This window comes from Phascolarctos cinereus, unplaced genomic scaffold (genome assembly GCF_003287225.1).
Source record: "Phascolarctos cinereus isolate Bilbo 61053 unplaced genomic scaffold, phaCin_HiC Scaffold_5;HRSCAF=322, whole genome shotgun sequence".
NCBI lineage: Eukaryota > Metazoa > Chordata > Mammalia > Diprotodontia > Phascolarctidae > Phascolarctos > Phascolarctos cinereus.
In genome coordinates, this window is record NW_027555958.1 from 56100806 (window position 1) to 56128043 (window position 27238).

Sequence of the window (27238 nt, forward strand, 5' to 3'; positions counted from 1 at the left end):
TAAATCACAGGTCCAGTTCCTGTCTGTTATAATTCAACAAACATTTATTACGTGCATATGCGGAAAGCACCTAGATACAAAGATAAAAAATGACAGTCCCCATCCTCAAGTTGCTGACAACCTACTGCAGGACAGTCTGCACTCACCAATTAGCTTAATACACAGTAGAATGTGATGGAGACAAAAGAGAAAGCCAAAATGCTCTGGGAGAACTTGTAGAATTCAAACTCTCTTATCCCAACAGTTTGAAATTCACCCACTATGAATTTCACAGATTGGGGGACCTTTTCCTTATTAAAACAATAAATGCAGGTGTTCATTTTCTTCTCATGGCAAGTCAAAGCAGATTTTCTAGCACCTTCTCCTCACTAGTCCCAGCAGGAAGCTTAAAATTCCAATAATAAATCCAGGGTCTCAGCTCCAATGAAATTATACCCAAACTACTGCTCAGCTCGCAGGCATTTTATTTTGTCTGTCACAAAACATCCGGTTTTCCTCCTTCCATATGTGAATAAGGGCAAAGCGGCTGCTGTCTGGAGGGCTAAAGCAGGATGATCACAAGCAGAGAGGGCAGAGGAGACACTTTAAAGATGCTCTGAAACCCTGCTGCCAACAAACGGGGTACAGGTTGAGACTGCTGGGAAGTACACCAGTCTGGTGTGTAGCTATCAGGGACCAGGAGATTCGAGCTTGACCACAAGGCTACAGAGCAGAGGCACCAACAGCGAAAAGCTCTACAAAGAGTCATCAAAGAGCCATTATCGTGGGTGCCCAGGTCGGGAAGGACACACAAACCCTTGTTAAAAGCAGTCCAGAGAGGAGTGCCGGAGCTCCTGGATGCTACAGCCGTGCTGGTGGCAAACCGACAAAAAGCCAGAGCTACGGCAGCTTCTGGAGAAAGGCACTGTCTGACTTTCATTTCCCATTTACAATGCCTGAATTGGGAGCATCGACCAAACTCCCAAATTAGCTTTTTAAATAGAAGCTGAGAGTTAAAAGAAAGGCGGCCGAGTCATGGGGGAAAAGCAACTGAAAATCCCGGCCAGGCCAGAGGCAAAGGAGAGAAACGGCGAGGACAGGCAGCCAAAGAGAGACAGAGAGACTATAGGAAAATGAGGAAGAGGGAGAGCTCCATAAACCGAAGAGGCGTCGGGGTGGTGTCAAAGGAGCTGTGGCCCTGGGTGAAGGGACCTTGGACTCCAGAGCCTACCTCTGCCACTCAGCACTTGTACGGGCCTTAGGCAAATCGTTCAATCCCTCCAGCCCTTAGTAAAATAAAGCAGTTGGACTGCATGATCTCCAAGAATTTTAGAGCTAGAGGGAACCTATGATTGCCTCATATTTCAAGGAGCCTTTTCTTATCTCCTTTTGTCTCATGTTTTCCAAGCCACTTGATTATAAGAGTGAATAGAAGTGTTTTTTGTTGATGTTGCTGTCCTCATCATTATTGTTCCCTTACTCCCTTTGGGAGAAAGGAAAAAGAAAAGAAAATTCTGTTGGTTTTTGTTTTGGTTTTTTGTTTTTCTTTTTATGAATCATGAGGCTCCAAGGCATGTGAGGGGTCATCTAATTCCTTCCCCTAAAGCATTTCTGAGAGAGGCAACTTAAGGTTGTGGGTAGAAAGCCAGGAAGACCTGAGTTTTTTCCTCACATGTGACACATACTAGTTGTGAGATCCTGGGCAAGTGACTTAGCTTTTCAGTGTTCTGGGCCCCTCTCTAAGACTAATAGTTGCAGAATAATCATGAAGCTACATTTGTGAAGGAAGTTTCTTACACCAGTGAAATTACAGGTTAGCTCTAAAATTATCCCTAAGAGATAGCACTCAATTACTTAAGGTTTCTTTCTAAAAGGAATTTTCCCCCTACTTCTTTCTCCTTGCCTTCTACCTGCCCCCCATATTAGTGAAGATACCCACCTCAAGAACAATCCCATAATAGGTACATATGTATTTGTATACATACATACATATATATACATACATACACAATATATGCATATGTAATATACATACACATGTACAGGCGTATGTTACATAATACAGATAGATAGATAGATAGATAGACAGACAGACAGATAGATAATGAACTCCAGTTCAAAGCATAGGAACCTATAGATGGAAACAATATAAAGTCTTTCAAGATTTAGATTGAGGGTGGATGGATGGGTGAAGGGAGACATGATAAAGTGGAAAGGATACAGGTATTGGAATCAAGAGGCCTGAATTTGATTTTCACTTAATTCTAGCTGTGTGACCCTGAGCAAGTCAGCCTCTCTGAACTTTCTGTGGTCCCATTTGGAATACCTATATGACCTACTTCACATAGTTAATGTTAAATGGGCTTTGTAAGCCTTAAAGTGTTAAAGAAGTGTGAATTATTCTTAATAGCAAGAAAGGTCAGGGATCATACAGCTAACTCTTGTAAATGTTATTGGAGCTGTGGGCCTTTTATAAAGGTTAAGGAGCATCCTCTCCCAGGGGACAAAGTCCCTAGTTCAGAACAGATGCTAGAAAATTAGTTGTGCCCATGAAGGATCTGGGGGATGGGGAAGAGGAAGAGAAGGGAAAGGAAAGAAGAAAACTGCAAAGGATCTCCCTGAATCCTTCCTCTATCTACCAGGGAGTGGCACTGTTGTTAATCATTATTACTGTATGCAAATCATTATGCTAATCAAACACAGCACTGGGACTCCTGTCAACCTCACCCTCTGGTCCACACCCACCTGCTATATGGTACCGATCCCTCCCGTCCTCACCCATGCCCCTCTGCCTGATTGGTGTCTCTACAGTAAATAAAATGAGTGGCAGTATAGGGAGCAAGGGGAATTCCGGGAAAGGACACTCAAAATCTCTTGGGCAAATTTCCAAGCTGCCTGGCTGCCACACAAAGTTCCCAGGGACGCAGGTCATTGTTACGCATTCTATTCCATTTCCAAAGTGGGAGGAAAATATGTAAGTTTCCCCATGTATCGTTGGGTCCAATGTCCAGTTACCCCGAAGGCTCTGTCATTTCTAAAGGGGTCAGATGGAAATTCTGGCTCCTCCACAAGCCAGACTTCAGACTCATGATTCTGTGGGTTCTTTTTCCAGACGTGGGGTTCACACTGAACTTCTGAGGGCGTATCAACATCCCTTTCCATCACTAACAGACACACCCGCTCTCACATATTCGACCTAGAGGAGCCATTTCTCTTTTTATCTTCTTGGGGAGAACCATTGAAGTGCTCGGCTGTCCAAAACGCTGGGCTCTGGATTTTTTCGGTATTGTGAGCTGGGAGCACCTCAGGGATGTACCGAGTCTTCCGGACCTCAGAGACAGGCGAGTGGCCAGAGTCTCTTCCAGGACGCTCCATCCTCCCCAGTCTGGAGTTAGACAGTCTGGTAATGCCTCTCCACATTCTCCACTAGCTTCTCAACATCAGGGCGTGGGCTCCGGAGCCTAAGGTGGAGGGGTAGAGGGACAGCATGTAAGGGTCCGGCTCCGGGGATGGGGAGGTTGGTGCAAGCACCGGGAATAGTGATGGTGATGATCAGTCTCTGAAGTCCAGACTTCGGACTCTCGAGTCTGGGACGTGAAAAGGGGGATTCGGAACAAGCTTACATGGACCGTACTGTGCTTTCTCACAACGGACCATTAGCGGAACAGCCATGCCCTGTGAGAAAAGAGAGCGTCCCTTCTCCCTGAAAGAGAAAAGGTAGAAGCGTTGTGTGGTGGGGCATAGAGCGTCAAGGTTTTAGTCCCCAGCACTGGAGCTTCTCCAATGGCTGCTGGGCGCGGTGCTTTGGTTCGACGAACAAGTCCTGGAGCTTAGAGAAGTGTACCTCCGGAGGAGCTCGGAGGTGACACCTCCCCAGGTGGCTAGGGCCAAAACGCAGGCAGGTGATTGTGGGGGCGCTCCCGTGTGGACACAATCAGCTCTATACAAACATACATTTGCACAGCATCACCATCACCCACATGCCCACACAGTTTCAACCACGAGAGCACACGAGAACGGCACCCGTGCTCTCTGACACACTGCATACTCCCTATGTTCCCGGCTTCACACACCCAGGCTGGCCCTCTGGCTAGGCCCCTCCCCCCACCCGGTGCCCATACTGACACACACACTCACACCCGTGGCTGCACACTCTGCTCCCCACAGTCACACACTCGGATTCCTCCACTCACCCAGGGAGAAGCACAAGGAAAGAAGGCTAAGGCTAAGGCTCAGCCTCGCTTCTTGCTCGCTCTCTCGCTCTCTCTCTCTCTCTCTCTCTCTCTCTCTCTCTCTCTCTCTCTCCTCTCTCTCTCTCCCCCACATTCGCTCGTGCGCGCACCACACCCGCCCATACACAGACACACACACTCGCACACGCACACCGAGTCACTCCCCCTCGCACACCCTCGCCCCCGGGCCTCCTCCCGGCCGCTAGGGCTAGCAATCCTCCGCCTCTCTCCATTCGCCGGCGGCTAAGACAGCGCCCAGCTCTCCGGCCTGTGGCCGGGGCAGCTCGCCCTGCCCGGACTCGCCGGGCACCAAGAAGCCCGTCTGCGGTCTTCGTCTCCAGATCCACCCCCCCCCCCACTGCTCCTGCTCCCCGCTTCCCTCCTCCCCCTGGCCCCGCCTCGCGCCCCCGCCGCCTCCCCCCAGGGAGAGGGACCTATCCATCCAGCCGGTGGCCCGCTGGTCTCGGCTTCCCGCGACGCTGGGATTGGCGGGGGCAGCGAGCGAAGGAGCAAGCGAGGCGGGCAGCCGGGGAGGGAGGGAAGGAAGGAAAGAAGGAGGAAGGCGGGCGCGCTGCCGAGCCCCGGGCGGAGAGGCGGCGGGGGAGGAGGAGGGACGGAGTGCCTGGCGGACGCAAAGAGAGAGCCAGCGAGCGGACTTCACCTCGCCGAGGAGCACCGCGAGCCATCGTTCCACTCTCCCGGCGCAGAGTCGCTGGGGCTCCCTCCGCCTCGGCCAGACCCTGGCTCCGGGCTCCGGGCTCCGGGCTGCAGCTTCCCCGGGAGCCCTGGGCGCGGGAGGGGCCGGAGGCTTTCTGCGCCCAAGGTAAGAGGAACCGGCGTGGAATTGGTATTGGGAGTGGGATAAAAGGGACGAGGTGGGGGAGGGAAGGGGTCCGCAGGTGTTGCTCCCACGCCTGTTGCTCCTGCTGCCCACTCGAGTCCCTCCCCCACGCCCTGGGGGCTGGGCACCAGGGCTGGGGAGTGCTGGGGGCGGGGCGGGGGGCGCTATGGTCCGCTCTCAGTTCCCGGTCCCCCGGCTCCGGAGGAAGGGTAGGGAACAGGCTCTGGGGCGCCCTTCCCTTGCTGATAGTCTGGAGGTCCAGCATTCTCTGTAGGTGTTCACTTGCTGCTTATCCCTTACAGCTGTGCTTTCATTTGGGGGCCAGGAACCTTTATCTTGGCCCCTGTCCCTTAGGAGCCCAGAAGCACTAATTGCTCGGAGAGCCCAGGTTGGGAAGAAGTGTCACATGGGAGAGGTTCTGTACTCCTGCTCTTTGTTGAGGGAGGGGAGCTGGGGAGGAAAGGGAGAGTGAATATATCAGGGCGCTTGGTAAAGTTCTCCAGCCCCGAGTGAGCCTAGCACTCTGTGCTCCTCGAAGTCAGATGGGGTTGGAACAGCTGTTTTTGTCCCAGTCCTGCTCGGTCCTTCCGCTCCCAAAGGTGTTCTATTAAAATCAGAGGTTGATTCTGCGAGACCTGGGCAGATGGAGCCAAAGGGTATGTTTTCTGAGGTATTTACAGAGGGGTAGGTGAGAGGATAAGAGAAGTCATCTGGACAAGCTGAATTTTTTTTTTTGCTTTCTCTGATGCTGAACTTCAGCCCAGTATAAAATGCCTCCTGCTGTTATTGGGGTCGGGACAGAAATACAAGCAACAGGCTGAGGTGCTAGAACCCGGAATCCACTGGTAAAGGAAAATCTCCATTTTATTGCTTTAGAGAATGTGTGGTTTCTCCTCACTCCCTTGCATGGTTAGAGAACGTAGGAGAAGTGTTCTGAGGAAGCAAATATATGTTATATAGCAAACAGTATACATTTGCATGTATGTGTATACACATCTTTTGTAACCCTTTGCCTCAAGTTTCCGTGTGCATGATTTTTGTAACCATAAATGCTTCTGCATGTGTATGCAAATAGGGTGATCCTACCTTCCCACGGGCATATTTACATATTGTGGATATGTTGGCTCAAATTTATTTCTTGCTGTGTTTATCTCTGGTTGTAGGCTACTTGTGGCATAAAATGCACGTACATAAGGAACCCGCAAAAGGGGGAGAGAGAAGTAATTTTTCCTTTTTGGTGTGGAAAAGGAAGGAAAAACACTTGGAGAGTGCTCTGGCTGGCCTAGGAGCGGCACTGTAGGAGAAACGAGTTTCTGTGGATCAGATGGTCTGAGCTTTTTGGGGTCAGGGGAATGGTTCACCTAGTCAAGTTCAAACATAGCTTTCTGGTCTCAGTTAGGACACTTTCCAGATCATCATCCTTTCCTTTCCCTCCTTGCCTTAAATTCCACCCCTTTGGGGCTGTTTGGAGGGAAGAGGGGGAAGGGAATAAGCATTTTTATGATGCCTACTACGTGCTGGGCACAATGCTAAGTTTTACAAATATTATCTTATGGTGGGGGCAGATTTAAGGTAAGAAATCTGTGAAAGCAGAAACTGACTTCTTTGCCTTCTGAGTTCCCTTTGGATTCAGCTTTCTTTGCTGGACTCTCACCCAGGTGACTGTAGCATTTTAGGCTTTAACCCAGTTTGGAAGTTAAAGCCTTAAGTAAATCTAAGCCCGAGGGCTATGCTCTGCCACCCCAAAGAGAAGCTAGGGAATTGTGCTGGCAACTTTTTATAGCAGGGAGAAATCCATTCCCCTTCTCCTATGCTTTTTGTCTTTTGTCATTTTAGGGGGTATCTCTCTTCACCAACCCCCACTCCCCCTCCACACTTGCTGCCAAACTCTGCTGTCAAAAACAAAAATAGCTTCAGGTTTTCCATTTAGGAAGAGTACACGTCCTAGTAAAACCCTGACATTCAAGGCGTATGCAGTGCCATTGGCTGGAAACGGGGCCGGGATGCTCTGCCTTTTGTAGGAATGCATACTAGGGCTGACTGTGGGTGAGCTGTTGGTGCCTAGCTTGGGGTGACAGACTGTAGAATGGTCAGAGAATTCACTGGGGTCTTACCTGGGGGTTATGCTGAAGGTATGACTCTGATGTGGCCCAAACATGGGTTAAATGCAGAGGAGGCCACGCCCCCCCCTCAAGTCAGACATTTAGTCAATGAAATAACCTGCCCTGTTTTGCATTTTTCTGGGGATAGGAGAGAAGAGATGCTGGAGGCGAGGGAGAGAGCAGCAATTGTCTGACCCCCTGGAAATTGCTAAATTGCTTATTTGACTTGTTTGAGAAAGCAGCCCTGGATGAGTGAATAGGGAAAGTTAGCCTTGAGGATTTAAAGACTTGAAAGTGTTTTGTTTAGATTTTCCTCCCTCCATGACCCCTCACTTTCTAATAGGAGAAAGCATTTTGTAAAATGCCTTGAACCTAGCTACATGATTTACACGTAAAGGGTGATACCATAAGCAAATTAAGAGAGCATGGAAATAGTTTGTCTGTCAGATTTATAGATAAGGGAAGAATTTAGGACCAAAGAAGATATAGAGAGGCATTACAAAATGTAAAATAGAGAATTTTGATTGTATAAAATTAAAAAGTTTTTGCAAAAACAAAACCAATGCAACCAAAATTATAAGGAAAGCAGAAAACCGGGACGGGGGGGGAGGATTTTGCAACAAATATCTCTGATAAAGGTCTCATTTCTCACATATATAGAGAACTGAGTCAAATTTATAAAAATACAAGTCATTCCCCAACTGATAAATGGTCAAAGGATATGAACAGGCAGTTTTCAGAAGAAGAAATCAAAGCTAGCTATAGTCATATGAAAAAATGTTCTAAAGCTCTGTTGATCAGAGAAACACAAATTAAAACAACTCTGAGGTACCACCTCACACCTATCAGAGTGGCTAATATGACAAAAAGGGAAAATGTTGGATATTGGAGGAGATGTGGGAAAACTGGGACACTAATGCACTGTTGGTGGAGTTACATACTGATCCAACCATTCTGGAGAGCAATTTGGAACTGTGCCCAAAGGGCTATCAAACTGTGCATATCCTTGGATCCAACAATACCACTGCTAGGTCTATATCTCAAAGACATCCAAAAAATGGGGGGGGGACCTATTTGTACAAAAACATTTTATAGCAGCTCTTTTTGTGGTGGCTAAGAGTTGGAAATCAAAGGGATGCCCATCAGTTGGGAAATGGCTGAACAAGCTGTGGTATATCATTGTAATGAAATATTTTTTTTGCTGTAAGAAATGACAAGCAGGATGATTTCAGAAAAACCTGGAAAGACTTACATGAACTGATGCATAGTAAAGTGAACAGAGCCAGGAGAATGTTGTGCACAGTAACAGCAATATTATTCGATGAAGAATTATGAATGACAATTATTCTCAACAATACAATGATCCAAGACAGTCCCACAGGACAGATGATGAAGCATACTATTTGCCTCCAGAGAAAGAACTGATATTGATTGAATACAGATTAAAGCATGTTATTTTTCACTTTCTTTCTCTCATTTTTTCCCTTTTATTCAAGTTTTCTTGTCCAAAATGACTAATATGGAAATGTTTTGCATAATTGCACATGTATAACTTATACTTGATTGCTTACCATCTCAGGGAAGTGGGGGGGAGGAAGGAGGGAGAGATAGAATTTGAAACTCTAAACTTCAAGTAAAAATGTTTAAAATTTTAAAAAGGAAAAAAAAATTAAAAAAAAACTTTGAAAACATAATTTCTATATGGAAAACATTTTGAGCACCTCAAATTTGTTGATAACCTGAGGCTGACAAATGTCTGCTTTTTTTCTTAACAAAAAAAAAAGCTTTGAGCCATTAGGATAGGAGGCAGACTCTTGGAGTTGGGAGATACAAAGTTGGTTAAGGCAGAAGCCAGCATTGAGTACTAGATAATCAGAGACAATGGACCTCAAGAAAGATGGTGTGACTTACTGGATAGTGTAGAGTCAGGAAGACCTGAGTTTCTGTCTTGCCTCAGACACTTACTAGCAGTGAGACCTCAGGCAAAGTCACTTCATACCTATCAGCTGATTTCCTCAGCTATAAAAATGGAGATAATAATAGTACCTACCTCAGAGGGCTGTTTTGAGGATCAAAGAAGATTCTGAGGATTAACTGAATTGATACAACTAAAGCATTTTGCAAAACTTAGAATGCTATATAAGTGTTAGAAAAAGAGGATGATAACATCTGACTTCGTATAGCTTTTTTAAGGTTTGTAAAACACTTTATAAACTTTATCTCATTTGAGTCTTACAAAAATCCAAGAAGATAGGTACTACAGGTATTATTGTTCCCATCATATAGATGAGAATATAGTTTTGTTTTGGTTTGGTTTTTTTGAGAATATAGTTTTAATAAGGGGTGGGGAGATAAGCATCAATAGCCCGAGGTGCAGAGCTTGGAATCTGGTCCATCAAGAGCTCTACTGAGTGCAACTTCATGACAGCAGCTACTTGCTCAGGAGACTAGGTCTGGGTCTCTATAATGGGGAACAGCACAATTCAAGGTGGTAGGTACAGTCCTTGAAATTTGGTCCACGGTCACACGGGCTCAGCCACTGCTGCTCACCAGACAGTCTGCTGAGAAGAGGGATGGTGGTTTTTCTGTTGATAGGCTAGATCCATGCAAGACTTGAAGCCATGAGCTCTGCCTTAGTTCCCTAAGCTATGGCCAAGACTGGCTCTGAGATATTCAGAAGAAATTCCTTTCCCAATGAAGAGACTCAAGGGATCTTGAACCTCACAGTAAGAACTATTGCTGTCTGCCTTGCTTTGTAGAGGGGAAAATTGTCCTTAGAGAGTCCTGGGAACTCCTCGTGTGAGGCGATAAGCCACAAGTGTTCCCCCCAGGATTCTTGGCTCTTACAGCATCATATAATTTTAGAGAAGGGCCTTAGAGATCATTTATTTTAATTCCAATGTATATAGCACTGAGGTTTGCAAAGCATTTTACATATCTCACTTGATCCTCAACAATCCATGGAGGTTACCAATAATGAATGTTATGTTTTGTTTTGTTTTGTTTTTACAGATAAGGAAGCTGAAAGTCCAAGGTCATATAGTTACTAAATGTTGGAATCATGTTACAAACCTAGGTCTTCATTCTCCAAGGCCAATCTTCTTTCTCCTATACCATGCGGCCATATTTTATAGATGAAGAAGCTAAGGCCAAGAGAAAGGAAATCCTCTGACAGACGTTACCAAACTAGGAGGCACTGTAGTACAGTGGAAAGCATTCTGTGGCAGTAGTCTGTGGAGCAGGGTTAAAATCTCAAAGATACCAGTACTACCTGTGTGACTTACCTCTCTGGTCTTCAGTTTCCACATGTGTAAAATCAGGCATCTGGATTTGACCTCTGGGTGCCCTTTCAGCTCTAAATCTTTTGATCCTTTAAGTAAGATCCCCATCTCCTGATTGCCATATTTCTAATTACATTCTTCTTGCTACATCATGCCATGCCCTTAATTTTTTTCTCTGGCCTAAGCCATAGCATGGTACAGTGGAAAGGAGCATTGGATTTGGAGCTAGGCGGCCTGGGTTCAAATCTTGGCTGTTTACTAACCAGTGTGACCTTGAGTGAGTCTCTTCATGTTAATGCTCGATTTTGTTATGTGGTCAATGAGAGGACTGGCTTAAGTAACCTCTGAGGTACCATAGACCTTTAAGTCGCCATCCTTTGATCCTATATAACCTAGAAAAATGTGTCCGTGTATGTCTGTGTGTGTGTATGAAGGAATGGACATAGCGATCCTACATAGACAGCCCTTCATTCTCTCTGGTGCTAGGATGCACCCATTTGAACCCAGGCAGAGACAATAGATAAGAGCTAGGAGGGACTTTGGAGAGACTTTAGAGGGCTTGTAGATGTGATATTTGAAATGCGCATATCTCTATTCTCTTCATGGGGCATACCCTCTTTGCAGACTTTTTTAGATCCAGTCTGGCTTCCCCCCTCCCCGAGCCACTTAGCATCTTTCTGTAAGTCATTGTGTGCTCAAAGAATACAGATAGATTCTTACATTATTCTAATAATTATAACAGCTCACATTTGCATGGTGGTTTGTGGTTTGCAAATGCTTTTCTCACAACAACCTTATGTGGTAGGTAAGGCAAATATCATTCCCATTTTACAGATGAAGAAGCTATGGTTCGTGGAGTTAAATTACTTGTCCATCATCACACAGCTATTGTCAGAATCTGAACTGAAACCCATCTTATCTGATTTTAAGTTCAGTGATCTCTCTACTATACCAAATCCCCTGTCATGCAGGGGGAAAAGAGTCCTATGACACATTCCAAAATCAAACCCAAGGGATTAACTCAATCACAGCTTTCTTCTTCTAGGGACCACGATCAGGAATTGATTGTACTGTCACCAGTTACTCTGTCTTCTTGGTGTGATTGTATGTGGGGGATGTCTTATCCACTGCTTTTCCCATATGGCATCTGAATCACCCTTTCTTTACCTTCAGAAATGGGGAGGGGGGAAACTAATTATTTTCTGCATCAGATAGATGGAGAAATAGAGGCACAGAGAAATCTTAGCAGCTTGTCTGAGGTCTCACAGTGAGTTGTAGACAATATCAGCCTTTGAATTTAGTTTGCCCAACCCATTCCTTATCCTCAGGGACCTTATAATCTGATTGGAGAAACAGAGCCTCCACACATGAAAACAATCTAAGAGTGTTACCAAGGAACAAATAAAGTTGTGCAAATTTGATGCAAGGCAGCTTGGTGTGGTGGAAAGAAGTCTGGCCTTGCGGTCAGAAGCCTTGGATTCATATCCAAGATCTAACTATGCATATTACTTCTTCCCTAGCCTCAGTTTCCTCAGCTGTAAAAAGGAGATAACAACACTTGCACCATCTGTCTCACAGGGTTGTTGTGAACAAAGTGTTTTGTAAATGTTAAGGTCCAATAGAAATATGGGTGCCCAGGTCCCGAGGGGATACCAGATAAAGAAAACTTTGGTGAGATGCTGATCAACTGAATGCAATTTTTGGGGGAATGCACCTGAGAGATTAAAAGGAGGCTGATTCACAAGGGAAGGATCAAAGGGCTCTTATACAGAACGAATCTCCATAACAAAAAGATTTCTAAGGCCTTACCAATGTCCTACTTATAGTAATAACTGACATTGATAGAGAGCTTTGCTGTTTACTAAGTAATTTTCTCACAATAACCTGTTGGGTAGTTAGTTCAAGTCTTATTATCTTCATTTTATAGTCTCAGAGGCATAAGTGACTTGACCAGTGGTCACATGGCTGGTAAGTATTGGGTCTGGGACTTGTACCAGGTCTTTCTGACTCCAAGCCAGGGCTCCTTCCGTCATAGCGACAACATCTCTTTAAAGGGATATTTAATACAGCAAAACTCCAGTGGAGAGAAGAATGTAGATAGTCCCTTGGAATTTGTCATGATGGGATTTGGCCTGTTCGATTATTTGAGGATTATCTGAAGTCATTGTTTCAAATGAAGATACCCTAAATCCTTTCCAAATTGCAGAATTTCAGTGTCGGAAGGGACCTTAGCAGCCATGCACTCCAAACCGGACCTGCCAAAAGAATCCCTTAGATCACATACCTCTCATTCAACTTTTGCTCGAAGTCGGTCCATTCTACTTTGGGTTGCCTTCAGCTGTGAGGAAATTTAAACCAAACCTTTTTGCCTCTTTGCAACTCTTACCCACCCTTGGGACCAAACAAAACAAATCTATTCATTCTTCCACATGAAAGCCCTTCAGCTATTTGAAGACAGCTGTCATATTCCCCTCAACCCTTCCCCATCCCACACTCTGTTTTCTTCAGACAAAAACACCTTAATCCATTCAATCGACTTTCATAGACTATGAACTCAAGGCCTTTTACCATCCTGGTCACTTTTCAGCTTATCAATGTCCTTCCTAAAATGTGGCATCCGGAACTGCACTCCACATATGGTCTGACCAGGGCACAGTACAATGAAATTATCACCATTCTGTTCCTGGAAAGCTTCGCCTAAGATGGCATTAGCTTGCTTGGCCACTGTATTACACCTTGAACACATATTGAGTTTGTATCTTTAGATAAGGGGTTCTTAAGCTGAGACCATTAACATGTTTAAAATAGTTTGATAACTGTATTTCAATATAATTGATTTCCTTTGTGATCCTATGCATTTTATTTTACTCATTTTAAAATATTACTCTAAGAAGGGATTCTTGGGCTTCCCCAGACTGCCAGAGGGGTCCATGATACACAAAAACAGGTGAAGAGCCCTGGAAGAGGTTGGTGAAAATGAAAATGTAATTTTTCCCTCATCCTTAGATCATTTTTTGGTATTTTCTCAGAGAATGAAGAATTATTTGAATATCAAAAGTTGAAATGATGTCAAAATCACTGGTCTGAGACTCAGAATACTTGAGTTTGAATCTCATCTTTTTCACCAGTGTGACTCTGAACAATTCACTTAGATACTCTTCTTGGTCAGACCAGATATAGAATCTTGCATTTTCAATGCCTGCTTAAAACTCTAAGCACTCCATACTCCTGCTTCAGCTACCTTCATGGCCATTGAAACAAATTGTTCTCATCTACCTATTCTGCCAGGAGAAATCTTCACATACTTGGGAGAGATAGCTCCCTGATTCACTGATGGATTTGAGGCCTCAACCTGGTTTAGCCCATCTGCTTAGATGGTTTACTAGGCAGTTACTGGGTACAAACATATTTGGAAATTACATGATAGAAAATATTAGTATCATATTATAATTATATTATAATATAGAATATAATAAAATGAAATATATAATATAAAAAATAAAAGGCAGAAATAAAAATTACATTTTTGTCTTAAAATTTTTATTTATATTACATTTTTATATTTATTATTACATTTATTTATATCACAATTTTTCTAAAAAGAATTAATTCAATTAACTAAAACAAAAGATTCAATTTGCTCTGTTTGGCCCTAAATGACAGAATCAGGAACAACGGGTGGAAATTGTACAAAAATGGATTTTGGTTCAATGTAAGGAAAAACTTTCTGAGAGTTCTAACTATTCAAAAGTAGAGCAAATTGCTTTGGGAAGTTGTGGATGCCCAATCTCTTAAGAGCTCCAACTAGAGGCTGAATGGCTACTTGTCAAGGATGGATAGGTAGGTGTAATGGTGGGCAGAGTGCCAGGTCTAGAGTCAGGAAGACCTGAGTTCAAATCTGGTCTCAGACACTTACTAGCTGTGTGACCCTGGGCAAGTCACTTAACCCTATTTGCCTCAGTTTCCTCATCTGTAAAATGAGCTGGAGAAGGAAATGCAAACTACTCCAGTATCTTTGCCAAGAAAACCCCAAATAGAGTCATGAGGAGTCAGACTCAGCTGAAACGACTGAAGAACAATACTTTTTTCAAGGATATGGTAGAGAGGCTTCTTACAGCTAGGTAGCACAATGGATAGAGTGCTGGGCCTGGAGTCAGGAAGACAAAAGTTCAAATCCTGCCTCAGACACTTACTACCTATGTGACCCTGGGCAAATCACTTAAACTCTCTCAGCCTCAGTTTCCCCATTGTTAAAATGAGGATAATAATATCATTTACCTTACGGGAAGATTGTGTGGATGAACATGATAACGTGCTTTGTAACCCTTAGAGTGCTATGTAAAGATGATGATGATGATGATGATGATGATGATGATTACCTCTAGTTCTTTCCCGTCAAGATTCTGCAATTCCAGGATAATAATACTTGCTTTTGGTACTTTTTTGGTTTGGTTTATTTTTGGTTTTTTGTGAGGAAAGTATTTTGTTAACCTTAATGTGCTGTGTCAATATGAATGGTTGGTTATCATCATCACCTAAATAATTAGGAAAGTAAATATGCTTTTTTACATAAGTTTGAATTCCTTAGCACTCAGTAGTTGTGTGATCTCTGGTCAATACACTTAGACTTTTGGGGTAAAAAGGTAGGGTTGAGATAATAAAGCATTCCAAAGCCAAATACTTTAATTTTTGCATGATCCACTCTTTTGGATTGTCTGAGCTCCTGCATCCACCCCTTATCACAAATAAGGGAAAGTTGACTTTTTCCTCCCCATACAACAATGGCATTTGAATCTGGGATGGTTTTAGGCAGAGCATGTGCATACATTTTCTATTTCCAGTCCATCTTGAAACCCATATTGCAAAATTAAATAGCAATGTAGTAACAGTAACAGTAGAACACTTCCCCCATTAACCCTGAGCTCACTTTCCCACAAATTTCCGTTCAGTGGGAAGAATAGGCCTGCATAGGCGAGGCATACAAATGTGAGAGATGTGTGTGGCCAGCACATCCACATGGAGGTAGGCACTTGGAATGAACATGTGTGAGTAGGACATCCACACAGAAGATCAAAGAACTGACGTCTGAACATGATAGCTGAAGGACCAGTGAGTCAGGGAAAGAGATAAGAAAAGTTTTGGAAAGAGTATCTGTGTGTGGAATCAGGAGACGTTGGGGTTGAATCGTGCATGGTTATACAACTTGCCAAGGATGCACTGGGGAGGCAGAGACCATATTAGAAATGGGCCAGGGAGGCCAAGAATCTGGAGGTCACTCTGATTACAAGACCACCTTCCCTAAGGGGACTAAGAATTATAGGACACAGATAAGCTAAGGACCAAAGTCCTATAGGTTTTCATGTTTTCACTGCTTTATCCTGAGTCTTTCCTGGAGGGCAGTGGTTCCTAACCCCTGGGCCATGGACCCTTTGGAGGGTGATGGGGACAGAGTTTATTGTACTGAGTGTACGAGTCCATACATACTCCATTTTATCACTATGTACTTCCACAATCAGTAGATACTAATAATGCAAGTAATATAGGAGAAAGGGAGTACTTGACATTTTTTTACATTAAAAAGGGATTTTCATGCTCAGAAAAGTTTGAGAACCAATACCCCAGGTATCTCAATCAACAAGCATTTATCGTTATACTATTCATATTATACATATTATACTATGTCACATTTGTAGGTTAGGCCTTGAAAGGAGAGAGATGGAGATGAAGGCATAGATAGGTCAAAACAGCAGTGGGCTTAGCTCCTGGACATTTTGCACAATGAGCTAGTATCCTAGGATTTATTTGATCTAATTTGGGCATCTCACCTTATTGGCTGGGGAAACAAGCGGAAGGAATGTGTTTATTTCTGTTCCTTCTTTGCATCCTGCCCCCCAACTTCCTAATTGCTTTGGTTAGTGAAGAAATAAAAATTAGCATGTTTATCCCACTTTTAAATTCTTCTAGTGAGAAATCATTTACCCATTCCCAATTTAAATTTGTAATCGGGCCATAACCTTTCGGGGCTGATTATAGCCTGCGTCTTCTCAGATCTTTCTGTTGAGGACGCTTCCCTTCCAAATGCATCTGAGCTCTCTTGGAACTTGACAATTTGTCAGTGAGTCACCAGCATCTGTCAGGTACACACCTATGCTAGCTGCCCTGCATATGGGCTAAGGAATGGAAAGGGAAAGAGCAATGTAGCCCTGCCCTTTTATTTTTCATTTATAGTCCACTGGATTTGCCTTTATATAAAGTCTCTCCCTCATTTTATTGTTTTGGCAACTAGTGGCTTACCCCTGTTCTCAGTCTCTTACCTTTTACTTCTCTCCATTCTGACTTACCCCCTTTCTCTGCTCTCACCCTCAGGGGTTGCTGAGCTAACTCCAACCTGGTGTGTGACTTTTCCAAGACACGGTAACTTGTCCTGAGAGCTGGCGTCACCATGGCTGCTGGAGTCGCAGCTTGGCTGCCCTTTGCCAGGGCAGCAGCCATCGGCTGGATGCCCGTGGCCAACTGCCCCATGCCCCTGGCCCCAGCTGACAAGAACAAGAGGCAAGATGAGCTGATCATTCTCAACGTGAGCGGGCGCAGGTTCCAGACATGGCGGACCACACTGGAGCGCTACCCCGATACCCTCCTTGGCAGCACAGAGAAGGAATTCTTTTTCAACGAGGACACCAAGGAGTATTTCTTTGACCGAGACCCTGAGGTATTCCGCTGTGTCCTTAACTTCTACCGCACAGGGAAGCTGCATTACCCCCGGTACGAGTGCATCTCCGCTTATGATGACGAGCTGGCTTTCTATGGCATCCTTCCAGAGATCATTGGGGACTGCTGTTATGAAGAGTACAAGGATCGCAAGCGGGAGAACGCAGAGCGGCTGATGGATGACAATGACTCCGAGAACAACCAAGAATCCCTGCCATCGCTCAGTTTCCGTCAGACTATGTGGCGGGCCTTTGAGAACCCACACACAAGCACGCTGGCCTTGGTCTTCTACTATGTCACAGGCTTCTTCATCGCCGTTTCCGTCATCACTAATGTAGTGGAGACGGTGCCCTGTGGCACGGTGCCTGGGAACAAGGAGCTGCCGTGTGGTGAGCGTTACGCGGTGGCCTTCTTCTGCCTGGACACGGCCTGTGTCATGATCTTTACTGTTGAGTACCTGCTGCGGCTCTTTGCGGCACCCAGCCGCTACCGCTTTATCCGGAGTGTGATGAGCATCATTGATGTGGTGGCCATCATGCCATACTACATTGGCCTGGTGATGACCAACAATGAGGATGTCTCCGGCGCTTTTGTCACACTTCGGGTCTTCCGAGTCTTCAGAATTTTCAAGTTCTCCCGGCATTCCCAGGGCTTGCGAATCCTGGGTTACACGCTTAAAAGTTGCGCATCGGAGCTGGGCTTCCTCCTCTTTTCTCTCACCATGGCCATCATTATCTTTGCCACTGTGATGTTTTATGCCGAGAAGGGCTCTTCCGCCAGCAAATTCACAAGCATCCCGGCCTCCTTCTGGTATACCATCGTCACCATGACCACGTTGGGGTAAGTAATGCTCACAACCTGTCGGGGTGAAAGTTGATCCATGCAGGCTTGGAGTGGGGGAATGAGGATATGAGAACTCATCCAAACTCCCCTGGAACCAGGAGGGAACTCCTAACTGAGAAGACCAAAGCGTATGCGAGTCCTGGCTTCTAAGGGGATGGAATGAGGGAAAGGGGTGATCAAATGGTGGTGGCTTGAGCCTGAAATATACTTTCCAAAGTTTATAGGCCAAATGGACCATTTTATTTTTAGATGAGTAGCCTGTGTTAGGTCCTTGAAGACTTGTACCTCTGGCAGGAAGTGAGGAGCGTCAGTGATTTGCCACGGGGAGGGTGTACTTTGGTGCTGCTCTAGTTAACGGAAGACAGACTTTGCTCCGTGGATTCCTCCTGTGTAGAGTTTTTTTTTTCCTCCCAGCATATTCAAAGGTTGTTTGTTTTGCTTGTACTGTATCTATTTCTCCTCAGTGGACTCTCAGAAGCTGGATGGCCATGGGCAGACTTTCTCTCTGTGATTCTGAACTTGGGCCCCACCCCGTTCCAAAGAATGAATGACCCTGTTTTCTCTGTTCACGTGTGGCTAAGCTGCATAGGACACCTGGGTGTTGTGCCATGATCCAAACAGATCAGATAGTCAGATGCAACGGGAGCACTAGCCTTAGTCAGAGGGGAGAGGCAGACTTGGGGTGGAGGGTATGCAGCATGTGGAGCTCCTCACCTATACAGGCTGAGTCCTCTTTTCTCTGCTTCATCTGAGGGCAGAGAAAATGTATTTATGCCTCTTGAATGTGAAACCTTCCACCAGAGGAAGGGGGCTTTCAGAGAAAGAGATTGCAGCCTTCACCCTAACAGGATTAGAACCAATAAAGGCAGCTTTATAGAAACATGTATTTCTTTAGGGTTCTGCTCCAGCTGTTGGAAGTTGTTGAGGCTAATGCAATCCTATCACAATTCATACGCTGGGTTTATATTTGCTTAGGCCAGGAAGTGTTATATTGCTGATGGAGAATTCATGAAGCTTTTTATTTGGTCTTTGACAATTCTGCCGGTTGCATCCCGGTGATTTGATCTTTTTTTCTTCTGGCTGAGGCCTCATGACTCAGGTGTCAGTCTTTCCATAGTGCTGTGTGGGCTTACTGGGAATGACTGAGCAGGTGATGGGACCTTTTAAAATGATTACATTTGTCGTCCTCCTGGGTCCGGGAAGCCACAAAGCACAAGGGGGAGGAGAGAGAGGAAGGATATCATTGGCCATGTCTGGTGTCTAAAGGCCTGATGAGAGCCAAGGCAGCAGGGTCTGGTAGTCTCCTTAATAGAGATTTGCCCTTTGGGTCCCTGGATGCATCATTTCAGGTGAAGGGCCCTACTGACTGTAACTAGCAGCCAGGATAAATAAGAATTTCTACCTTTCTGGGAGTGAGTGACCAGCTGGCCAAACTGTGTCTTCATGACTCCCAAATCCAGTGTTCTGTGTAGGACACCATGCTGCTTCTCATTTTCCAGAGTCCCTCTCCTTTATTCAGAGGCTATTGGAAGTGGAGTCCTCCGAGCCCAGCAGATGGGCTCCGTAAGTGGTCATGTGACTAGTGTTCTAGAGGTGTCAGGTAACTTTTTCCCAGACTAGTGATTGCAAAACTTTATATAAATTCCAAGGAGCACAGGGTGTATGATTATCCAGATGTTGGTAATATTTGCGATTCTTGAAATTCCAGCTCGCAGGATGGAGCATTCATAATACCAGAATGAAGCAGGAGATGAGGCCTGAATTAGGCAGGAAATAGGGAAGAGAAAACAGAGGGAAAAGAAAAGGGGAGCAGTCTGTGTGAGACCAGTGGCCCAGACAGAGGCAGGAGATGCCCACCAAACAGCCTTTGCACTCTATCCTTCCAGGATTTTATAAAAATAGTACAGAATCTCAGAGTTGGAAAGAGGCTTCAGAAGCGGTCCAGGCCAACTCGTATCTGAACAACCAAGCCATATCTCCTCAGAGTACCAGATCATTCATCCTGTGCTTGAAGACCATTTGGGGGAATCCCTTATCTCCCAAGGAAGCCCTGTTAGGCTCAGAGTCTGCCCTTCACACGCTGCCATTGTTCCTGCTTTGTTTTGGTTTGGTGGTTTTGGAGTAGGGAGGGGGTCATTGATCTGCCGGCCTGTTGGTCTGTCAGAGCTCTCCTTTCCTTCCACCATTTGTAGCGCACACAAAGGAAACTTTGGGTCTGACTTTCTCATGTGTTCCCTTCTTGTTGACAAAGAGGATCTTCCTCCTCCTCTGCCCCTCCCCCTCTTCCCCATTTCTTCCTCTCCCCCTCCTCCTTTCTTCCCTACCCTCCTCCTCTTCCTCCTCTTCCCCCCCTTCCTCCCCCTTCTCCTCTCTTCTCTACCCCCCCCACAATTCCAGGAGGGTAACCATTTCAGCAGGCTGGGTTCTGAATAGTTCAATTTTTACTGTACCCAGCACATTATGATATTATGTTCAACTAGCTACCTAAAATTATTACTAAGGATAAGGATAATCCCCATTCTAACCTAAGGACAACAGCAACAACGATAATCACTAGCATTTCTATAAGTACTTTAAAATGCTTTACGTATATGATCTCATTTAATCCTCACAGCAACCCTGGGAGGCAGGTGCTATTGTTGTATCCATTTTACAGATGAGGAAACTGAGGCTGAGAGTGAATAAGTGACTTGCCCACAGTCACACCAATAGTAAGTATCTGAGATGAGATTGGAACTCAGGTCTTTCTAACTTCAAGGTCAGCCCTCGATCCACCGTGCCATGTAATTGTTTATCCAGTTAAGCTTCTCACAGAAAAGGCAGCAGAATAGATAGCAGGCTGGCCTTAGGGGCAGGAAGAATTGAGCTTGAAGTCCTACATCTGGCACATAAAGGCTATGTAACTGTGGGCAAATATCTGAACCTTAACAAGAGCCAAACAATCTCTACCCTAAAGAAACTTACATTTTGTTTCAGTAATAATAAAGGCTTGTTCCTATATTTGTTTGTGTGTGTGCTATATTCCCTTTCCCCCTCACACATTAGACTGTAAGCTCCCTGAGGGAAGAGACTGCCATTTTCTGTGTCTTTATCCTTTAACAGTTAATAACTAGCACGTTGATAGTGCTTTAAGACTTCTTGGTCACATCATTAAAAATGTGGACAAATTAACAAATATTCATTGAACTGAATTGACTTATAATACTTTACAGTGGATTGGCGCTTCATAGTTTCTGTATCACTTCTTGACCATTACAATAAGTACCTTTTTTTTTTTAACCAGACCTTGATTCCTTTGTTCAAAGGAAATCTCAGTAGGGAAATTCCCTCTAACCTGCCCTCGATTTATGGAAAGAGCTAATAGGTGCTACCGCCTTGACTTGATAGATGGATAAACAGGCTCAGCCTGGGTCAGTACCAGGGCAAAAGGTCACACAGATGGTAAATGGGACCAGAAGGGCCAGGCCTTTGGATTCCTACTTCAGTACTATTTCTACTGCACAGGCTGTCTAATCCCAGGAGGTCCCAGGGGGTTGAGCTTATGAGGATCAGTAACTAAGAGCTATCGCAAGTTTTGAAGAATTTTGCAGACGAGCATCTGAAGGAGTTTTCCAACCCTAAGAAACTGCATCAAAGAGACTTTTTAGTTAATCTTCCAGTTGGATATTCTGACTTATTCCCTGTGGTTAGATCCATGAATTCAGCTACAGAAAGCTATAATGGAAAGAGGGCTGGTCTTGTCGGAAAATCTGGGCTTCGGTCCCAGGGCTGACCTTTTCTCACTATGGGATCTTCTTGGCAGATCTTTTTAACTGCTTGGAGACTTGTTTTCCCCATCTGTAAAATGGAAGGATTCATTTCTCAGGGGTGTTGACAGGATTAATTGAAATATTGCATGTCGTGGGCCCTGTAACTATAAAGCGCTATAGAAATATGCACTCTTATCAGTGCTCACCTCTGCAAGTGTCTTACAGCTTGGTAGGGGAGCACGGTGCAGCCCAGATTGTCCCTGGAACCTTGCCCCGTAGAATCTCATCATAATGCACCCTCTGGGTTTCAGACAGCCAAGGGCTTTTTCCCTTAAGGAAATTAACAACAAGCAGACAGTTCCCAAGGGCTGAAGTTTCTGTGGGTGGGGACAGACTCACATCACAGCAAGGAATCATGATGTTCCAGGCTAACTCGAGGTACAGGCAGAATGAGTGGAATACAGACCATTTCTCATGCCAAGAATGCTTGTCCTCAAGCTCTGGGAATCCTAAATTCTATTCAAGTCTTAGATCAAGTGTTACCTTTTGCTTGAGGCTTTTCCTGGCTTCTCTATTCCTCCCTCCTCCTCCTCTTCCTCCTCCTCCTCTGCTCTTTATTTTCTGCATATCTTATATTCAATTCTCTTCCTTATAGGCATGTTCATTTTGGAGTTAGAGAGCCTGACTTCTCATCTAATTCTATTTGTCTGAGGCCCGTATGACCTTAGGCAAGTCCCTTGACGTGTTCAGGATCCAGTTTCTTCATCTATAAAATGAGGTGGTTGGAGTAGATCAGACCTGCACAACTTGGCAGTAGGTCGAGGCCAAAAATAAAATAGGCTAATCTTTGGGCCGCAGATAGGTTAGACTATAGACAGACCAATGATTAGACTATAGACAGACCAATGATGGTTGATTGCCGCAGGTCACATGACAAAGAGGAGTGCGCAGGGACAACCCTACATTTTTCGCAGGTTTCCTAAAATCCTTTGGCGGGGTGCAAGTGTCCTGTGGGCCATATGTTGTACAGGCCTGCATTAGATGATATCTAAGGTCCCCTCCAGCTCTAAATCTATGATTCTACGTTGTATTTTTTAAAAAAATTCAGTGAACAAAAATCATTTCTCTTTTCCTGCTTCCTCCCACCTTAGGAAAAGCTAAAAAAAAAAAAAAAGAACTAAAAAAAGCACAACAAATCAGCATAGCTAAACAAAACAAATTCCTACATTGGCCATGTCTTTAACATATGAACACACAGACATATAGATAGACAGATACAGATATATGTGTATATACATACATACATACATATACATATTCCTGAGTCCTTGTCATGAAATGAGTAATGTCATTTTTAGTCATCTGAAATCACGGTCAGTGGTTACACTCATCAGAATTCTTAACACTTAAAGTTTGTTTGTTTTAACACTATTTGTATTATAGTAGAAATTGTTCTCTTGGTGTTGCTCACTTTGCTTTGCCTCCTTTAATTTGTTTATGATGTCACCGTTCATGTTTACGTCACAAATCCATTTAGAATTTATCTTGGTATATGGTGCGAGAAGTTGGTCTATACCTAGTTTCTGCCAGTTTGCTTTCTAGTGTCTGTTCCCCTGATTTCCTTTTTTTCCTTTGTATCTTCAATGCCTACCAACAAACCTAGCACAGAGTAGGTGCTTAACGAATGCTTATTGAACTAAACTGAATTCTGTATCAAGCAAACAATCTCAAGTATCATTGCGTTTGGGGGAGATAAGTCAGTTTAGTCAAGAGCATTCTACAATGCCACCTTTAGGCCCTGCTGGATTGGTGTCAGCTTGCTTGGACCAGCGAATTTCCAGTTCTTGACCTTCTCTGTCCTTGGCTACTCAGGTATTCCAAAATTAAAGCACTCCTTAGAGATCTTAGGCTATTCTGAGAGAAGTCATATATATATATATATATATATATATATATATATATATATATATATATATATATATATATATATATATATATATATATATATATATGATATATATATGACTGATAGATAAGGGTCCCAATGTACCCTGCTCTAGTCAGACCATATCTGGAGTGTTGTGAACTAAAGTTCTAGGTACTACGCTATAGGAAGAATTTTAATAAGCTAGAGAGTATCCAAAGAAGGGAGACCAGGATATTAATAGACCTCAGCTTCATACCATTGGTTGATCAAAGGGGCTAGGAATATTTAGCCTGGGAAAGAAATGGCTTGCAGGGATGTACTAGAGCCAGCTCTTACTAGGAGAGCTGATTGTTAAATTTTCAGCATGAGCATATACACCTCAGAAATGGACAAATGTTACAAATTGGGGCTTGATTTGTTTCATTGATTGCCTAGACCAGAGGTGCTAAACGTGCCTCCCACTAGCCTCATGCAAACCCCAACACTCCCACAGTGCGTCTGAACCGGAATAAAATGTAATTAGGAAATATTTAACAAAATAAATAAAAATACAGTAAAACATAAAAAATGTTAATATGTGATTTTTCTAAGTCAATATGTGACTAGTAAGGATCCTTATGTACAATTTAGTGGCCCCATTTCCATTTGAGTCTGCCATCACTGGTCTAGACTTAAGAAAGTGATTGAGAAAATGTTAATAACGCAGATGAAACTTAAAAATGTGCCTTGCAAACAATTTTTTTCAATGAGTCACTTGTTAAACATTTACCAGCACACTTTTGCTTATGGGGGAAACGTCTTCAAGTATTTGAAGGGTTGGCATGTTTGCACATGACGTTACACTTGAGGCATTAGATTTTTTCCCCCTTTTTTCCCCCTTTTATTTATTTATTTATTTTTAATTTATGGAATGAAACAAACTTTTTTGATAACATAGTATAATAAAAATTTTTAGAAACTTGATTTTTTTTTAATCTGTTTCAGAGGGAAGAACTCTGAGCGATGCTTTTGTTTGTTTATTTGTTTATTTGAAGCTATGGGATATTGGTACAGTTTACAGAGGTGGATTAGGTTTGATAGAAGGAAAAGCTTCCAAGTCATTAGAGCTTTCCTAAAGTAAAATGGACTGTTACAGAATGGTAGTGGGCTCTCCCTCACTAGAGGCCTGGATGACCACTTGCAGAGAATGCTGTTGGAGAGGGGATGCTTGTTCATGTTTGGGTTAACTTAGCCAGCCTCTGGTGTCCCTTCCAACTCTTAGATTCTGTGACTTAGCCGTTCTACAACTCCAGGTGACTTAAATGCATTTTTTTTCTAAATGAAGTTTTCATTTCCAAAGTATTTTATAACTAAAGTGTTTTCCTCAAAACAAACCTGTTAGGTAGATAGCATAAATATTCTTTTCCTCATATTATAGACGAAGAGGCTGAGACTATATGATATGACTTGTCTGAGGTCAGGAGGCTAGCAAATGTCTGCCTCATGTGCAATGTCTCTTGTTGGACACTTTGAATAAAAATTTTTGAAGGTGATATTTCCTACTCTTGGGGAATTTGCAAGTCTGATAGGAGAGATAAGGCCCCTAAATACAGAAATGACTAATAATGAAAATAATCATGGCTAACATTTATGTAATACTTTAAAGTTTGCAAAGTACTTTACATATATTATTTCATTTGATCCTCACAACAACCTTGGGAAGTAGGCGTTATTATAATCCTCATTTTACAGATGAGGAAACTGAGGCAGGCAGCGGTGAAGTGACTTACCCAGGGTCACACAGCTAGTAAGTGTCTGAGGTTAGATTTGAATTCAGGTCTTCCTGACTCCAGACCCAGCACTCAATTCACTGTGCCTTCTATGTATAAGCACTCTCTTCAGTTATTTGAGGGGCTGTCATTTGGAAAAAAGGAGGTATTATACTTGTTTTGGTTGGCTCCAGAGATCAGAATTAGTAGCAACAGGGGCAAGTTGCAGAGAGGTAGAGTTAGGCTTGATGTCAGTCAAAAAAAAAATTTCCCAGCAATTAGAGTTGTCCAAAAATGGAATGAGTTGCCTCAGACTGCAGTGGGTTCTTCCTCCCTGCTGGCCCAGATTAGATGATTGGGTGACCAGTTGTTAAAAAGGCTTCTCTGTCTCTGTCTCTCACTCTCTGTCTCCCTGTCTGTCTCTGTCTCTCCCCCACCCCCCTTATTTTATTGGTGTGTTTTGTTTTTTGCATTACAAATATTTATAGATTATTCAGACTCAATGAGAGATCTCTTGTAACAAAACAAAGCTAACAATACAGTGATATCATCTGAAAGTACATGCAGTATCCCACATCTGTAGCACCCTCTTCTTTTTATTTTTTTATTTTTTTCTTTTTCTTTTCTTTTTTCAAATATAAATTTATTTACTTTTAGTTTTCAACATTAACTTCCACAAGTTTTTGAGTTCCAAATTTTGCCCCATCTCACCCCTCCCCCCCCCAAGATGGCATGCATTCTGAATATCCCTTCCCCTAGTCTGTCCTCTCTTCTATCTCTCCCCTTCTCTTATCCCCTTCCCCTTCTATTTTCCTGTAGGCAGGATAGACTTCTATACCCCATTCCTGTATTTCTTATTTCCCAGTAGCATGTGAAATTTTTTTTTAAACATATGTTTTTAAAACTTTGGGTTTTAAATTTTCTCTCTTCCTCCCTCCCCACCCACCCTCACTGAAAAGGCAAACAACTCAATATAGGTTATACATGTGCAGTTATGCAAAACACTTCCGTAGTAGACATGTTGTGAAAAACTAACTCTATTTCCCTTAATCCTATCCTGCCCTCCCATTTATTCTATTCTTTCTTTTGACCCTGTCCCTCCTCAGAAGTATTTCTTCTGATTACCCCTTTCCCAATCTGCCCTCCTTTCTATCATCCCCCTTCTCTTGTCCCCTTCTCCCCCTATTTTCCTGTAGGGTAAGACAGATTTCCATACCCAATTGAATGTGTATGTTATTCCTCCTTAAGCCAAATCCTATGAGAATAAGATTCACTCATTCCCTCTCACCTTCCCCTGTTTCCCTCCACTGTAAGAGACTTTTCTTTTCTTTTTTTGTGAGATAATTTACCCCATTCTACCTCTCCCTTTCTTCTTCTCGAGTATCTCTCTCATCCCTTAATTTTATTCTCCAGATATGACCCCTTAATCTTCAACTCACCCTGTGCCCTCTATCTATCTATCTATCAACTACCCTAATACTGACAAAGGTCTTATGAGTTATAAATATCATCTTTCCATGCAGGAATGTAAACAGTTCAATCTTAATAAGTCTCTTATGATTTCTCTTTCCTGTTTACCTCTTCATGTTCCACTTGAGTCCTGTATTTGAAAGTCAAATTTTCTATTCAGCTCTGGTCTTTTCATCAGGAATGCTTGAAAGTCCTCTATTTCACTGAATTACCATTTTTTCCCCTGAAGGATTATACTCAGTTTTGCTGGGTAGGTGATTCTTGGTTGTAATCCTATCTCCTTTGCCCCAGAATATTATATTCCATGCCCTGCAGTCCTTCAATGTAGAAGCTGCTAAATCTTGTGTTATCCTGATTG

At 43.6% G+C, this 27238-nt stretch overlaps 1 protein-coding gene across 2 annotated transcripts in view; it reads left to right on the top strand.

Moving 5' to 3' along the window:
* Nucleotides 1-4132: 4132 nt before the first annotated feature.
* KCND3 (potassium voltage-gated channel subfamily D member 3) overlaps nt 4133-27238 on the top strand; it is a 324410-nt gene continuing 301304 nt past the window's right edge. For both annotated transcript variants that reach the window (XM_021001774.2, XM_021001798.2), the window contains exons 1-2: nt 4133-5034; nt 16802-17983. In XM_021001774.2, the coding sequence (XP_020857433.1) occupies nt 16878-17983 (1106 nt within the window). In that variant the 5' untranslated portion in view covers nt 4133-5034; nt 16802-16877. The remainder of the gene's footprint in view (nt 5035-16801; nt 17984-27238) is intronic.